The sequence below is a fragment of the Halictus rubicundus genome, chromosome 1 (assembly GCF_050948215.1).
Source record: "Halictus rubicundus isolate RS-2024b chromosome 1, iyHalRubi1_principal, whole genome shotgun sequence".
Taxonomy (NCBI): domain Eukaryota; kingdom Metazoa; phylum Arthropoda; class Insecta; order Hymenoptera; family Halictidae; genus Halictus; species Halictus rubicundus.
In genome coordinates this window covers 27506909-27523439 of record NC_135149.1, presented here as the reverse complement: position 1 = coordinate 27523439, position 16531 = coordinate 27506909, and the positions used below count along the sequence as shown (strand labels likewise).

Sequence of the window (16531 nt, the reverse complement as noted above, 5' to 3'; positions counted from 1 at the left end):
ACGGGCTACGGTGCCAGGGAAATATCCGACGACCGAAGAGTGGATAGCTGACCCCCGAACGGGTCAGTGAATGCTAATTCCGCGACCCTTCCTCCCCTCTCCGGTAACCGCAATGTGCATCTTTCTTCGGGCTGCACCGGAATCGGTCCAAAAAATCCATCCCTGTAGAAGGCATCAGGGAAATTACTGCGTCTACGTTTCTGTAATGCCTCGTATGATCCAGTCTCGAGCCTCATCTTCGCCGTCGTCCTTTTGTGATGCGCCACGGGTCACGGGTTCCAGACCAACCCTTGCTGAATGGCGCAACAGTCATTGTACTGCGAGATTTTTTGCTTCGAATGCACCTTCGGCCGCGATGCAAATGTCCAGCTCTGAATTACTTAAAATCGCGTGCGCTGCACTTCCTCGAACAAGGTCCTTTTTAACAGAATAAGCGAATTGAATTATTTCAAGTGTTCAAGACTGGTATGCGTGAAAGTAAGTGCTTTAGTACGAGGGAGAGCAAATTCTAATTTTCTATTAATACTAGGTAGTGCAGTTGAGTAAATCCTTTGTGCGCATAGAACCGGGTATTTGTTTAAAGAAGTCAATAGTAAAAGTTTTTGCTCGCCTTTATGCATACCTTTACTTTTATGCATATTTTTAAAAAGTCGTTCGTTGGAGAATGTTGGCTAAAATGCTACGGGCCACAAGATTTTTCGAAATTAGTAAATAGTTGCGTTAATTTCGTGTGTCTAGCGAGCTGCTCGAAAACTGCAAAATTGTAATAATCAAGGCGGCCCGAAGCTCATAACCGGCGTAGCAGTAATAACTGCAGCGGGGTGCAAGGAATGCGTCGATTCTCCCGGAACAGCCGCAATTTCCCGCGGAGGGCGTTCTCCGGGCTGCAGTTTTCAAGGGGCGGCTCCTGCGAAACGCTATGTAATTTTTCCGTCGTCACGGATTCGCGAGAATTAATATACGCCGGTAGCTTTCGATTAATTAAAAGTAACTCTGACGCAGTTACAGGGATAATTCTCTGGCCTACGTGCGTCGCGCTCGTGTGTGCTTGCTGATCGCGAGCTGGCGTGCGCGTGTACACACGCGTCATTGTAACTGGTCGAGAGTGTTCCACGCGCTTTTGATTCACCGATACCCAATATGCGGGGTCTCTGTTCGTGTGATCCGATCGACCGATGAAATTTCACCGTGTTCGGGTTTATTAATATTCGTTTAATGTAGCGGCGACGATTATCGGCGGAACGTGAACTTTACCGGTGAACAGGTTGCACCAAAATTGAAGGTCCAAATTAGAAAACGTTTCGTTAACCAGCTCTTTAAGAAGCCAAGATTAGGTCGGAGAGCCATTTTTAAATGAAAGCTACGACTGTCAAGTTGAAAAATACGAAGGGTACGAAATGTATTGACGCTTTGTCTACCAGGAATCAACTATGATGCTTTTGAATAATTGTTGTACATAATAAGGTAGTTACAATTGAATTGCTTAATTGACATTAAGGAGACCCTTAATGAGACTTAGGGAGTCTCTATATGTGGCTTGTTCTTTATTAATTTGTAGGAATTTGTTGCAAAGAGACTTATTTAACATTATAACAAGTAAAAAGTGGTTTGTAGATATGTCTAATCTTGAGAAACTAATTTAAAAATGACTGGAGACTTCCACGAGTATATTGTTTAATTTCTGCGTTCGGTGATCAGATTGTGAAAGTATGAATTTAGTAAGAGTAATGTTGTTCCTATGGGATCGGTATTGTATCTCATTTGGGGATTTTGAAACTGCCTGTACAAAGTCACCAGCGAAGTTATTACATTCCCAGGCAGTTCCCCACGGAATAGCGTTCCATTCTTTGAAAGTTAGTTAACCGGCGGCGTCTGCGGCTCTTTTCTTCCATTGCGTCTCTGCTCCGTATTCTCGCGGTAGACGTGGTCGTTAATGATACGTGGTTCATGGTATTCGCGTCCCATTCAAGATCAGTCTGCGTGTCCGTGTAGCTGCCATTTAATTACTCGGTGTAACTGTCGCTTGAAAATTTTGTACAGCTGCGGTGTATAAAAGACGATCCCATTGATACGCAGGCTCCTTTAATTGTATAGAATTTGTGAAATTATGTCAGAGGACACGAAGAATGAAAGTAAGAATAATAATGTGGAGCGAAATACCCAATGAAAATTTTCATTAAGGAACTGTATGCGCGAGGCGTCTACGAGGAATTATAGAACGTACTTTATAAAATGTGTTTTGTAACATTTTCTGCCGATGATTGAAATGTTTGGTAATGCAGAGAGTGTAGTGATTGTTCAGAGATGCGCTGCATGATGGCCAATACTTTCATCTAGTTTAATAAATTAATGATTAATGGAGACAGTATTTAATTGTTGTATGTGTATACGGTGCAGGAGTTCCAAAGACTGTTAATAACTATTTGATAGGAATAAAACTCAATCGAAACGCATATGTGAAAGCAGCTAGAGATACATTCTATATTCTCCAATTGCAAATATTAGTAAAAGATTGATAATAAACGAGTTGCTAACCATTTTTCCATCGATTTGATCGGCGAGTGAGAGTATTTATGTCTGTCCTCTCTCTGCCGTGAAACTGTATGCATGTCCTTGTCGGATACCTCCTTCTTTGTCATGTTTGCCTAATACTTACCAGGAGATTCGAAGCGCCGCGAAAAAGGAGATGGCATGAACGAGACTTTTACTGTCTTTGTCGCACCCTATCTCCGTCCTTGTCTTACTCATGGGAAGGATAGGGAAATTTAGTACATAAACTCGTCACTGTAGATGGCGCCACTGTGGCGCTGATAATTTTTTAAGTAACTTGCTAATTGCTACTATATACGATTGCTTAAACTGTAATCAATCTTGTAATTTAGGATCAGTGGGCAAAATTGTTAAATTAATGTACAATGTGTTCAGCGTATATTTATTATTATAAATGTATTGCCAACTCATAATAACAGAAGTGGGTTCTGTTTCCTGCTAAAAATGATGTAGGTTCTGTTCCATGCTAAAAGGTGATGTGGGATCTGATCCAGGCTAAAAGGTGATGTGGGGTCTGTTCCATGCTAAAAAGATAATGTGACAAAAGTGGGAAGTGAGCACTCTAATGTCCTCTCAGACGAGGTGTATAGGACAGTATAGGAGTAGATCTAATGTACCAAAAACATTTCGCATAAAACTGTATAATAAAGAAGTACTAGCTTATTTGTTATATTTTATTAATTTACAATTCATAGAGTGTATAATTACCAACATGAATTTCCGCTTTATGCGCGTACTACTATATGATAAACATCTAGCAATTATTTTGATTAATTAACACGCTACATCGAAAACACCCGAGTTTCTCCGGTTACACCCGAATCGGCCTCATTTTCTGTATGCAAATTAACTTTGTTGGGAATCGATAGTCGTCTGGTCGATTCTATACGTTTTTGCCCGCGTAATAAAAACGAGTAATTAACGCAATTTGAAATTAACTATGCCTTCACGGGGCGAAGACATATTAAAGGGTTTCCAAGTGTATCCTTCTCTATTATATTGAAGTTTAATCTTGAATAATTTGTCATTGTATGCATGCTTCTTTAGGTTAGAAGAAGAGGAAAATAAACGCAGTAACGCATTTTGTAATATTTTAATTAATTAATTTATTTTGTGTTTCCTTGACTAAGTAATTTACAGAAATTGGATGAATTTACGAGATGCAGACAGTGGGAAAATATTATGGCAAGGCAACGAAGACTTGTAAGTACAACATAACCTGTCTATGTTTTTTATAATAATGTGATACTACTTGTTTACATTGAAATATATATGTTTTTAAGATCCGTACCTGAAGTAGAGCACGAAGCGAGAGTTCCCAAGAAGATTTTAAAATGTCGAGCAGTTTCTCGTGAGATTAATTTCAGTTCGGCCGAACCTATGGAAAGATTTAGGTTAGAACAGAAAGTATTGTTCAAAGGACGTTGTTTGGAAGAATGGTTCTTCGAGTTTGGTTTTGTTATACCAAATAGCACGAACACCTGGCAGAGTTTAATCCAGGCTGCACCAGAAAGTCAAATGATGCCAGCCAACGTGTTAAAGTACTATACTTTTATCATGTTTAAGCTGTGAATGTTTATGCGAATTCCTAATTTCTTTACGTCAACAAGAATAGGAATCAAACAATAATTAAAATCTCTGTACTTCTATTTTAATATCTTGCAGTGCAACGCATAAAATTCACAGTCTCCTCGTTACTATATTATATATTCGAGTAATTCTTTTTTTAATTTGTTTCCAGCGGCAATGTGGTAATAGAGACAAAATTTTTCGACGACGATCTGCTGGTCTCCACAAGCAAAGTTCGACTTTTCTACATCTAATGATCTCTATTCTATCCCAGCATCAACACTACAAGGGTCCAACGAATGCATTTCGATGCACGACATTAAGATGGAATACAGAGACTACAACGATTCTAAACAAAGTTCATATTGAACGAATTACTTTATGCACCTACTGTGATATGCACGGGCTAGATGTATTTTCTCACGAGATTCACTTGGCAGAACGAGTGGCACATGTTTGTGACTTTTAAATGAGCTGACAAAGACTTATTATAATATTGTTGAATGTGCACTTTACAGCACATTGCGTTTTTATTTATTAAGTATGGATGAATGTAGTAATTTTTGTACATATTGTAATACACTACACTGCTGTAACAAAGCAATATATACATATACATACAAAACTTGTATTTTAAATGCTACCCCTGTTAACTATTTTATAAATGAATGTTGTAACACACATTTAGTCATCGGAACTTTTATTTTACATTTCTTTTATGGCTTCTTCAGTTCATCGCACCCTCCGTCTACCGCTTGAAAAATAAGAATCGGGGTGCATCTCTATACGATATGTGACAGTAAATATTTAATAAGATAACATAAATTTTTAGCGTGGAATTAAAAAAAAAAAACAAATCCTAACTAAGGACTAATTCCCTAAACGATGGCTACTAAAAGACTAGAAGATTAATTAAAATGAAAGAAAGCTACTGGGACTACAGCTCTTGTAAGAAGAATCAGAGTGTGAGAATCCATCTTCTTATTGTTGCAAATCCATCAATCGTATTTATTAGAACAGTAAGATAGACATAGGTGCTTTATTATTCAGTATAAAAGTTAATTAACACGAGCATAGCTCGACCATAAGTTTCTAGCCCGTTCGAAACCGTGCTTAATCTCCAATTGCTTTTTGATGCTCCACCAAAATTACTAAAAAGTGGAGCTCCTCGTTGCAGCAGCCCCCTCAATCGTGGCTTCGCGATTTTTATAAAACAAACGAGAAAAGCTGGGATATACCTTCACCCGGCTGTACACCCGTGCTATTGATTCCTGGTGTACAAGCAATACATTTTTGAGGCTTCACTACCCCTCTTGAGGGAGTTCATGTTGAATATACTCTATCCCCTACCCTGTCTGCATCGCACAGGTGTAAGGAAAAAAAGGAGGAAAAGAGAAAAGAAATAGCGGGAGTTGCGGAGCCACTGTGGTACCCACACGAACTTCTCAACCTGGTAGTGATTCAATTACCATTAGCCTATCCTTCATCGGTCCGTCGTACCGGACAGCCTATTCCGATGTTTAATAATTAGTTAAAACGATTATCGTTCGGCGAAGTATCTCGCGATGGATCTGAAGGAGGAAGACGACGGTGGCAACGATAGTGGCAGACAATTGTTTTTGGTTGGTGCGCCCCGTGATCCGTTGGTATCCGCCGGTGCGATCGTCGCCTCTGCTGGTGTGCCAGACGAGATCAACCCCGGTGGAGATCTGCAGTCGACAGCTCTGGCTGGTCTGATAGGCGCGCAATCTTCCTCGGTTTGCTTTCCAACAAAATTCTGTAAGTGCACCCTGCCACCCCAGACCTGATTTAATTAACTGGCGCTCTCTCTACCTGTCGGCCCGCAGCAAGTTGGGGCAGTCCTCAATTAAATTATTGCTAAATGCATTAAGCGAATCGGCAGCCCTTGTTTTAAATAGAGTTAGTAGTAATCAGTTTAACAGTTATGAACCATTTTGCCTCGTGTGAATTCAATGTGATTAAACCGCGGCGCGTGGCGCGCGGATCACTTCGGGAATCATCCGTTCATCCATGCCTCGGGCCTCTAGGCTCGTGTCCTACACGATTCTGTGGTAGCGTCTTCTAGTCGATTTCGTAATGAGAGAGAGAGCCAAGATCTAGAGGTATGCAAGAACCCGAAAATGTCGGGTACCCGCAGGTCGAGGATTTTCGGAATTTCCAAGAATATTCGAGTACCCTGATATGCTCGGGAATCCGAAATATTCTCAAGAATAATCCTGAAAATTTTCGAGAGCCCATCCTGATTCTGAATAGAATTCTCGACGACCTGTCCCGAAATTTTCGGGTTCTCGCACACCTCTAACAAGAGCATTGCCGTGCTTGATTGCAGCCTATGACTTCTCGCCGAGCCCGGGAAGCGAGGACAGACAGTCCTCCGGTGTTGGTAAGAGAAAACAGCGCAGATACCGCACCACTTTCACTAATTTCCAACTGGAGGAACTGGAGAGAGCCTTTCAGAAGACACACTATCCTGACGTGTTCTTTCGTGAGGACCTTGCTCTACGTATACAACTGACCGAAGCCAGAGTGCAGGTACCATTGTATTTCTATCGGTGCGAGATGTAACCGATGAAAGTTCATTGGCGTGTCACTGTTCACTGTTTCGCTAGGTGTGGTTCCAAAACAGAAGGGCAAAGTGGCGGAAGCAAGAGAAACAGTGCAAAGTGACCACTCACATGCCTTCGCACTTGCCACCATCGGACTGCCAAGAAGTTCAACAGCAACAGCAACAACAACAGCAACAACAGTCGGATCACTTGTTGTTGGAACCACCACTGGGAAGCCCACCGCCCATATATCTTGGCATGGAATGGGCAGGCTTTTCACCGTACAATAATACTGCCACTGCGTCGCCTCTTGTGGTTAACAGTATGAATAAGGCATTGGAGTCGGAGACAGATGACAATCCTTTACTGGACCCGGAGCTGTTGCAACTGAAAACTCCACGTTCCTAATGTTACCAATGCATGCCTATACAGTAGTGTAGCGCGCCAATATTATTTCAACTATTCGTATAATATAAGTATGTTTCTTGAATGTCTGATGCAACAATTCTTTGCGATGGCACTTGAACTATGTAATACAGTGTGAAGCAGTGGCAATTATTGTTTTAACACACGGAAATTGGAAATTAATATTGAAATGGTAATAATTGCTGCCTCACCCTGTACAATGAGTAATAAGAGACTACTAGAGTTTTGATTGAGATTATCATTTAAGACCGAGGGACCAGAGACTTTTATCAACGAAAGGAAAATTAACGCTAAAAGTACTTTGGCTATTGTTATGTAGATTTTGTAAGAATATAGGTATAAATTTATTCTTCCCGCCGGGTTCGACGAATCACGCGCGAAGCAACGGTAATTGTACATTTAAGAAAGAAAATCAAAATTAAATATCTATCTATGGGAGAAGAGAGACCGTCAAAAAGAAATCGTCCCGACGTAAAATAGTAACGTTAGCTTTATTTCGGTGTGCATATATTACAAATCATTGAGTCAACTAAGTTATTGAAACGGTTGATCTTTTCAGGAGCAAGTAAGTATTTCAGGATGCTTCTTCTGATCTTTCCATTCGAGAGATTCTGTTTAGAGAGCATTATCAACAAATTCTCTTTTCTCTGTTGTTTTTTATTCATTTATTTATTATTCTTTTAAGAAATATCTATACGACAGTAGACTGTACTTTCGTTTAAGTGTTAGCAAAAGGGTTCGTAATATCATGAATGATCAAGCGGAGCATCCCAAACGAAATAAATTAATGATGGTGACAGATGGTACATTGAAATTATGCGACGTACGAATACTCATCTGCCTTGTTCGGCGTGCGCTCGATATACTGCTTATCTATGAGGGCTTCGATACACTTTTTGATCATGCCAATCGAGGGAATGAACGTTACTTTTGGTTGACTGAGTACCTGGAACACATATATACCATCGACGTTCAATCGTTACAATGTTCTCGCATAACTTAATAGAAACGATGGAGAAATAAACTATTTTACCTCCTGTACCAGTTGATTGTGTGTCAAAATCTTACGGCTCTTCATGATACGGACTATGGCTGCTTGCAGGTACAATTTTCTGTCTTCGTCGACACTGCGATGCGTTGCTTCGGAGTCGTTGTTCTCTTGTGGCACGTCCCGTTGCGACGAACCGGTTATGCGAAACTTCGTTCTCTTATTCGTATAATCGAAGTTCAGCGACAGGACGGTATCCTCCTCTAGGTCTCCCTCCGTAGACTTCTTCAAAATTCTACTATCTACTAAACTAGCTGCATGTCTCATTAGCTGGTCGTGCGACAGATGCAGCGAGGTCGCAGCCTCCCGGCACTGTATCGAGTTGCAGTGTTCGAACAGAAACAGCAACGCCATTTGGTAGGTGTGCAGGGTCACTTGGTACGACTTCTTCAAGTAATTGAACTTGAGCTCGCCTTGACAAAGGTGATACAACCAAGTGACCTTCCGGCCGTTGAATTGACCGTGATAGAACGTCTCGAACGCTTGTATCGCCTTCTCCAGCTGCTGGGGGATGTGAAACGGTCCTTGCCACGGAGGCACCGCCAACGGCCACGCGCCTGCTTGCAACACGTTCACCGAGAAACCTATGCGCAACTGATTCTCCCTGTCGCTCTCCCGCAAACTAGAAGTGAATTTAGCGTTCAAGTCCGCCGACACCGAGATGTCGGTGAACATCCTATGGAGCTTGTTCGTGAACTCGTATCCGCAAGCTTGCTTCAGACGCTCGATCATCGACTCCTCCGCGTCCATTGACTGATATAGCTGATGGATCAATCGCTTTGCCAGCATACGAGCGTAGAACTTCTGAAAGACGTCCTTGTCGTTGACGTATTTGAACACAGTAATGCAATTCGCTAGCTTCTCCTCAACTTCTCCTTCTGATACGGCCCTGGCCGACTTCCTCAGCAAAGAGTCGCAGTATCTAGCCAACTAAAATGGAAACGTTCCGAACCGTAAGAATTGTCATTCGTGGAAACTGGTGGAGTTACTAAAGGTGTGCGAGAACTACAACGACAACGACAATCATCGGGTATCCGACATTTTCGGGTTCTCGCGCACCTCTAGAAACTATCATTCGGTTACTTACTAGTTCCGGTGCTTTGGCCGGCTGCCGTGGAGTTGTCTTGTGATTCACTACGGCCGAGCAAGCTTTATCGAGAGCCGCGACGAAGATTAAGTCAGCTTGGAACACTTCCTTGATTAATTCTGAATATTTTTTATGCACATCCAGCATGCTCTCTACGAATTGTGTGTGTATCTAGATTTACGGATTAGTACATCAGTTTTATGAGTAACTTGAGGAGGAATTCTCATGTAATTGGTCCGAAAAATTTATATTTTATATTTTCCCAAAACTTTATACTGAGATTCATTGAAATGACAAAGTTAAGTCGATTCTAGAAGAACGATGCTACGGAGTGGCAGCGTCAGTACGTAACAGTGGGAAGTGTAACTCGAAAAGTGTTAAATCAATGTATACTTATTCAAAATTTCCTGCTTCTAGAACAGTATTCTTAATGATTTGTACAGCACAATAACAGTCGTTTCTTCTGAAAAAATCATACTTTTCTTCTAACAGTCACCATTTTGTCTACTTAGACTTTTCCTATACGAATTTAGGTTCAACCAAAGCATTTTTACATATAATAATGAAATATTTTTAGTTTTCTTCTTTCGAACAACTACAACCAGAGCTATGTTTCCCATCGTTTCTGGTCGTGCTCGCCAGGCATAATTTTATAATCAATCTCATTTTTTTACTCCTACAAATACTCATCTATGACTGTATAAATTTGCAGATGTGTTTAATAAATAGATTTACAATAAACATTCCTCGACAGTTGACTTTTCTTGCCGTTTACGCGAGAATCCCCCCTTAATCTGCATTCGGTACTATCGTAATCACTCACGTTGTCACCCTGTACATTTTCAATGGCCTTCAGTCCCTGCTGAATGATGTGTTCGGTAAGTTTTTCTACAATAGGATTTAAACCGTCGGGTAATGACCTTAACAGTAGATACAAGAGCGATAGATCCTTTCTATTTTCGTTCTCTATCATACTCTCTGCTTCCGTGTGAAGCCAGGATACGCACGAGGCTATCATCTTATTCTCACAGCACATTTTCACCTGCAAATCATTACTGTCGAACAACCAACTACTTTAAATTAATTGGATAAGTGTGTAACGCATAAGAAAAGGTGCGTACTTTAGGCACAGAACTTGAATGAAGGAACTTATGAGCGCGAAGCTCCTCCAGGGCAAGTTGAGACGAAACTTGTACCATGTAATGCCGTACATCAGACTTTTGTCGCAGGGTAAATGCTTGGCTCGTATAAAACTCTCCACTGGCCTCAAGGAAGGGTTGTTCGAATATGGTTTGGTACAACTAATATAGAACAAGAACGATATAGTTTCATAATCGAATACACAATTTGGAACGGCAAGGAATGAAATGTGAATAATTACTTTCAACTTTAACATCATTGACTTGTACTTTTCAACTTGAACAAAACTATGTATAACACCCCAAATAACGTCTGTATTTGTTATTTGAGCTTTGCCTACTCTGTCCGCGTGAATACAGTCTAATAATTGTGACACCAACTGTTTCTTTAATGGCATGATCATTCGTTTCTTCCAAATATCTAATCCGAGTTCGCCTACTTGCAGTTGCTCTTGGTAATTAGACATTGTGGAAGACGTGCCGTAAATGATATCAGCATCTGAAAACTTTTGTTTTCTAATGTGATGTTCATTCAGATGCAAATACAAGCGATGTAAATACTTGGTGCCCTGAGAGTATTCGCACCAAGCACGGTGGTACGCTTGCAGCAAATTAGATTCATTTTGGGCGGACACTGTCGACAACAACTGATAGACATGCTCCTCCAGAAACTTTTCCGTTTCATTGTACAATTCGTTCTCGAACGAATCCGGATAAGCAACACACAGAGAATAAATATCGCTGAAATCAAACATAGACCACTTGTTTACATTGAAGCAGATCCCAGAATTTTTTATTAGCAGTTAGCACGCACAAACTACCTGAATCTGTCGTTCCACACCGCACGTGGAACATTAGACAATGTTATTATATTCTTTATAGTCTCTTGCAATGCTTCCCATGTTTCCTTAAAATTAATGTTTTTGGGTTTCAATGACATCCTTTTTCACAATAGAAAGAGCACTGAGCAATCAATCGTGTAGAGATTCTACAATGTAAATACCAAACTAGTAAACCTAGAAAAAAGAAATTATATCAGTGACAATGCAAGATTTGAAACATTTACATAACAACAAAGAAAAGTGACAAAATACGGAGAAGCTTCTCACTGTGCTCAGATAAAAAAGAAAAAAATCACGAAATTGAAAGACGTTAAACTATGCACGCAATATCCACTCCAAGAATAATCTTTTAGCTATAGATAAAGACAGCGAGTTTAAAACGCTTTGTTCACGAATTTTCTACATCGTCGGTTCAAAAATAACATAAATGCAAAATACGTTGCTAAGCATTTTCGTTTCGCAGTTATATATCCCTTTCCAACTACCCGAGCAGCAGCTTTTTTTTGACACCTTTCTTTTGTTGTGCACGAGAATGATTTTTCGGTGTATAATTATTGTATCGCGACGAGATCGAACCGATTCAGCACACTCGAAATAGCGCCGTGCAGGTCTCGGTCTCGAACGATCGGAGATGTTTTTTAACGATTGTTAGACGTGTATCATTTTGCGTATCGGGATCTCGATCTGTTATCTATCGGATTATACATTTGGCTGTGACGTCTCGATTCGATCGTCGAACGAACGATAAGTTGCACGCGTATACGCGTGTTACGAACTACAGCTGACTGGTACCATAGTACCGTATCCAGATGGTCATGATCGGAACCACTAACCAAAAAGTCGTGGAAAGAGTGGTCGGTGCGTGTGTATAGAGAGACACGATTACTGATCGGGTCGAATCTCTGTCAAGAAAAGTCTTTCCGGCACTCTTAACCTTGGAATCCCGTCGGAATCATTCCCTGTCGCAAAATACATGACATTTACAATGACTCATTTTCATCGAACACATTCTCTCTTTCTTTATCCCTCTCGTCTTCGTTTTCTTTTTTGCTTTCCCTTCGCGTGTTTTTTTTTCTCTCTCTCTCTCTCACTTTTTCAAACCATGGACGAAAAAATGTTTTCGATCTCTATACGGTGGACAAACGAATTCTACAAGGCACACCAAACTACCTTCAATTTCTCAATAACGTCGCAGAGCCATTATGCCCTTTGCTCTTGACTTTCTGGGATTTTGGGGGGGGGGGGGTGGTGGTAGCGCGGATCGACTAGAGACCCCGCTCTCTATAGAGAATACTCCATTTTATTTTTTATAAATATAGAGCGCTCTCTCAACGGGGCGAAACTTCTGTCGGAACGTTTGATATCGTTGTATCCCTAAACTGAGTAACCTTGACATACTACGTGCAGACAATGTTGTCGGTTCTTTATGTTCATACTCTTTGGTTCGTATATTTTGATCCCTTTCTCTGGACCACTGGATGAAGAAGGGAGAAGAGATTGCGAGCGAAAAATCGGAAACGTTGTAAAGCGCGGCAATATTTGAAATGTGATATGATCATCGTGTAAGGATTTGTACTATGAATATCATAGAAAACAATTTTGGACAAATGAATTATAGATTTTTTAATATTATGAATATTAACGCTGGTAAGTAAAGTGTTAATGATTTGAACAATACAGAGACTCCAAGACTCTTCGTGGACCTATTTACGGACGCATGCGCACTGGAGGTTGATTTTGAAAAGTGCCAGAGTTTCGCGTCTGTAAGACTATTATATATTTTGTTTAACTATATCGTCTCTTTCTTGCACCACGTAACGCTATAAATAAAGAATGTGGTGAAATTTTGCGAAATTCCGAAAGTGTTAAAACAACGCCAAAGATCAATGGAAACAACAGCTAGACAGCGATGTTCCTTTCCGGATCCACATATAATAATCCAAGACAGTGTTTAATCCAAAATTGGGAGAATATAAATGATAGAGTACAATATCTTCTATGTAATTTTTAAATAATAAAGAATTGGAGTTACCATTTTGTCATATGTAAAATTGCGTTAACTGTTCTACGAAGAGTAGCCAGCGTCTTCCCATTTTACCATCTCCTTTTATGACGCTATTCCCCCACGCTTCCGTCACGGCTCGGTCATGTGACGCATTTCGTCTCTGTCATGCACGTGTCACATTGTCACGTCACTAATCCGGTACTGGCAGAGAGAGGGTAACCTTTTCCCCTCAATTCGAGTCAATTCCCCTGATCTGGCGACACAGACGAAGCATAGTAGTAGACCAGTCGTCCAATGTATTTTTTCGGGGTTCTAGAACCCCCTTACCATTTCTGTGTCACATCCTACCGTATCGGCCGGGACTAGTAATGTGGAACTAATATTACTGAACATTAGTGAGAATCGAGTATCTTGTATATTTCCAATAATCATGTATAAAAGTTACTTTGCCATTTTTACTAAAAAATTAGGTGGTAAGATAGCCAAGGGGGTATTCGACAGCATCATTGGCAAGAGGAATTCTTATAATAGTTAAACAAGCAGAGATAATAAATTTATCAGTATATTGTGTTCAATAAATTAATGCGTGCGAATGTTCAAAAGTTATTCTGTACCAGTTGTTGTTAACGATGTCGGTATTTCAGATTATGAGACACGAAACCCCATATGGTGATTGGTCTACTCCTGTATCTCGCCAGTGTTGGCGACTCTGCTTCTACATACTTTATGTTCCGTGATCGCGATTTGCGTTCGAAACGGCACTTCAAATTGTTTTGACTTCAATCAGTGACAAATAGTAAAAAGAAGCTCCCGAAAATGGTAATTATACGTACATTGAATAATAGAATTCTTATGGATGTCTCTGATATTAAATAACATTGGTTACTATCATACTTTAATAATTTTAAAACAGTTTCAAAATGAAGCAAGGTTATGTTGCTGTCAAATATAGGAATGATAGTGCATATTTGTTAGTTGACAGAAAATAGTCATGATTGCCTTTCAAATTGAATGATTTTTCTTATATGAAACAAGACTTTTAGTTAATACTAATAAATAGTTGAACAAAGCCAATTTGTATAAATTTAATAAATTCCCAATGTAATAATGGTATGTAAATCTATAGGACGGTATAAAGTTATGTTTCTCTTTTTCAGAGTATTTTAGCATATAATGGAGGTGCTACTATAGCTATGAAAGGCAAGAACTGTGTGGCAATAGCTGCTGATCGGAGATTTGGTATCCAAGCACAAACGATAACATGTGATTTTCAAAAAATCTTTGAAGTTGGACCACACTTGTATATGAGTCTGCCTGGCCTTGCTACTGATACTCAAACAGTAATGGAAAGGTTAAGGTTTCGATGTAACCTTTATGAATTGAAGGAAAATAGAAAGATTCAGCCTAAGATATTTGCATCCATGGTTTCAAACCTCCTGTATGAGAGAAGATTCTCGCCATACTTCGTAGAACCCATTGTTGCTGGATTGGATCCAGTAACTTTCGAGCCATTTATTTGTAATATGGATTTGATAGGATGCATATGCATGCCAGGAGACTTTGTGGTTGGAGGAACATGTGGTGAACAGCTCTATGGAATGTGCGAATCACTTTATGAGCCAGATTTGGAGCCAGATGATCTTTTCGAGACTATCAGTCAAGCTTTAGTAAATGCATGTGACAGAGATGCAATATCTGGTTGGGGTGCTGTTGTTCACATAATGTATGTTACCTTTTTGTCTTTCCCCTACCTTTGACCGATCTCTTCAAGCTAACAATGAAAATATTTTTACAGAGAGAAAGACAAAGTTACAACAAGGGTTGTCAAAACAAGAATGGACTAAACTGACAACACAGATTCACATTATGTATAAGATCATAACTTGGAAGCACTTACTAAAGAAATGTACACCTTGTTTAAATAAATTAATAATTTTCAATAAATCGGTTATGGATTTTTTATCTTTGTTAATAAATGTCCCACGAGACATAATAAGTAAAGATTGCAATTCTCGATTAATTATTCTGTTCTTATGTTGGTAACATTTAGAATACGCCGGCTGTGTTCATCGTGCGCGTTATTTAGGTTATGTTTGCTTGTTTAGAACGGTATCGTCTGCTCGATTCGTAATGGTTTGAAATAATTTTACCAACTATACGAATACATGTAGAATATAATTATAATAATGGCTTTCAATAGATTGTGCGTGGCACTCCGACAAGTAACAATCAATAAACAAGGTACGTGCGGGATCCAATTTTTAAATCACCAAAAATAATAACCTCAAACATTCTTTTCTCAAATTAGGTTTCTATGTTTTACAATTTAACTATATAAAACCGTCCAAGTATTATTGTGTTTTAATATTGGTAATACGTTGTTACTGACCAAGGTAGATTGTTTAAATATTAGTCGAACTTCTTTTTAGGTAATGTTATCGCAAGATACTGTTCTTCCCATTTTTCAAGAAGTGAACATAATAGTCCATCTTCTTATTTACTTCAAAATGCAACGAACGTAACAAAGCCTGATATAAACATTAAATTTGCACCAAGAACCCTGAATGTAAATTTTGGAAATCTAGACAATAGAATCATAAAAAATATCATTGAAATACCATTCAAGGATATACCATCGATAGGAGATCCTTCAAGGCAACGTCCAATTCAGCAAGATCTACCACTAACAGATAAATCTTTAGACCTTCCTACATTAGGAAATGTTGTGGAAAAGCATGCAATACGTCTGATAGTGATTAGGAGGAAGAAAATGAAGAAACATAAGAGAAAGAAGCTGCGTAAAAGAACAAAATTTCAAATGGAAACGATAAGAGCAAGACGTAACCTAAAGAAGGAGAAAGCATTTCAGGAAGAGTTGCTTGCAAAAATTAAAGAAGCTGAAGCATTCGATGCAAAAGCACACGTTCAGAAAAAACTTGATTTACTGCTTAAAGAACGTATACCAAAAACATATAGAGGAGAAATATTGCCAGCAGCAACGATCAAGCAGTTTCTAGCAGAAAAGGAGGAAAAACTGCAGAAGAAGAAGGAGAGAAGTAAATTTCGCTTAACTCTCGATTAAACACATGTACTAGACAAATAAATATTTGTTGCGCTATGAATTTTGTATTAGTTTTAATATTCTGTGCCATGCAATTCTCTACTTATATGAACTTAGAATAGGCAAATACATATAATTTTTTGTTTCTTAATAACAGTTTGTGGTGTTCATTCCAATAGTATCCACAGATGTAAATAGATCTCGCAGGTGGAAAACATGGAACGATGTCAACTATTT

At 39.4% G+C, this 16531-nt stretch overlaps 5 protein-coding genes across 11 annotated transcripts; 4 read left to right on the top strand and 1 right to left on the bottom strand.

Moving 5' to 3' along the window:
* Positions 1-3373: 3373 nt before the first annotated feature.
* Positions 3374-4741, top strand: Prbp (Prenyl-binding protein). The gene is made up of 4 exons (XM_076798182.1): positions 3374-3531; positions 3691-3753; positions 3834-4091; positions 4292-4741. Exons 1-4 carry the CDS (start codon positions 3491-3493, stop codon positions 4371-4373), a joined length of 444 nt encoding a protein of 147 aa, XP_076654297.1. The 5' UTR covers positions 3374-3490; the 3' UTR covers positions 4374-4741.
* A 138-nt stretch (positions 4742-4879) lies between these two features.
* Positions 4880-7443, top strand: LOC143359837 (uncharacterized). The gene is made up of 4 exons (XM_076798124.1): positions 4880-5084; positions 5488-5898; positions 6470-6672; positions 6750-7443. The coding sequence occupies exons 2-4, from the start codon at positions 5685-5687 to the stop codon at positions 7092-7094; spliced, it is 762 nt and encodes a 253-aa protein (XP_076654239.1). The 5' UTR covers positions 4880-5084; positions 5488-5684; the 3' UTR covers positions 7095-7443.
* A 141-nt stretch (positions 7444-7584) lies between these two features.
* Cul2 (cullin 2) lies at positions 7585-12704 on the bottom strand. Of its 7 annotated transcripts, none has more exons than XM_076797991.1 (8): positions 12399-12704; positions 11208-11402; positions 10629-11127; positions 10369-10548; positions 10071-10289; positions 9248-9418; positions 8146-9090; positions 7585-8058 (listed from the first exon to the last, which is right to left on the bottom strand). In XM_076797991.1, exons 2-8 carry the CDS (start codon positions 11324-11326, stop codon positions 7927-7929), a joined length of 2265 nt encoding a protein of 754 aa, XP_076654106.1. In that variant the 5' UTR covers positions 11327-11402; positions 12399-12704; the 3' UTR covers positions 7585-7926. The 7 variants fall into 7 exon arrangements, with proteins under 7 accessions (XP_076654106.1, XP_076654096.1, XP_076654115.1 ...); XM_076797981.1 differs by lacking the exon at positions 12399-12704 and adding an exon at positions 12062-12392; XM_076798000.1 differs by lacking the exon at positions 12399-12704 and adding an exon at positions 11805-12049.
* Positions 12705-13895: 1191 nt separating this feature from the next.
* Prosbeta3 (proteasome subunit beta type-3) lies at positions 13896-15192 on the top strand. The gene is made up of 3 exons (XM_076798147.1): positions 13896-14052; positions 14391-14956; positions 15029-15192. Exons 1-3 carry the CDS (start codon positions 14050-14052, stop codon positions 15075-15077), a joined length of 618 nt encoding a protein of 205 aa, XP_076654262.1. The 5' UTR covers positions 13896-14049; the 3' UTR covers positions 15078-15192.
* A 126-nt stretch (positions 15193-15318) lies between these two features.
* On the top strand, positions 15319-16355 carry LOC143359841 (uncharacterized). Its single transcript, XM_076798137.1, has 2 exons — positions 15319-15474; positions 15663-16355. Exons 1-2 carry the CDS (start codon positions 15420-15422, stop codon positions 16313-16315), a joined length of 708 nt encoding a protein of 235 aa, XP_076654252.1. The 5' UTR covers positions 15319-15419; the 3' UTR covers positions 16316-16355.
* The last annotated feature ends 176 nt before the right edge of the window (positions 16356-16531 follow it).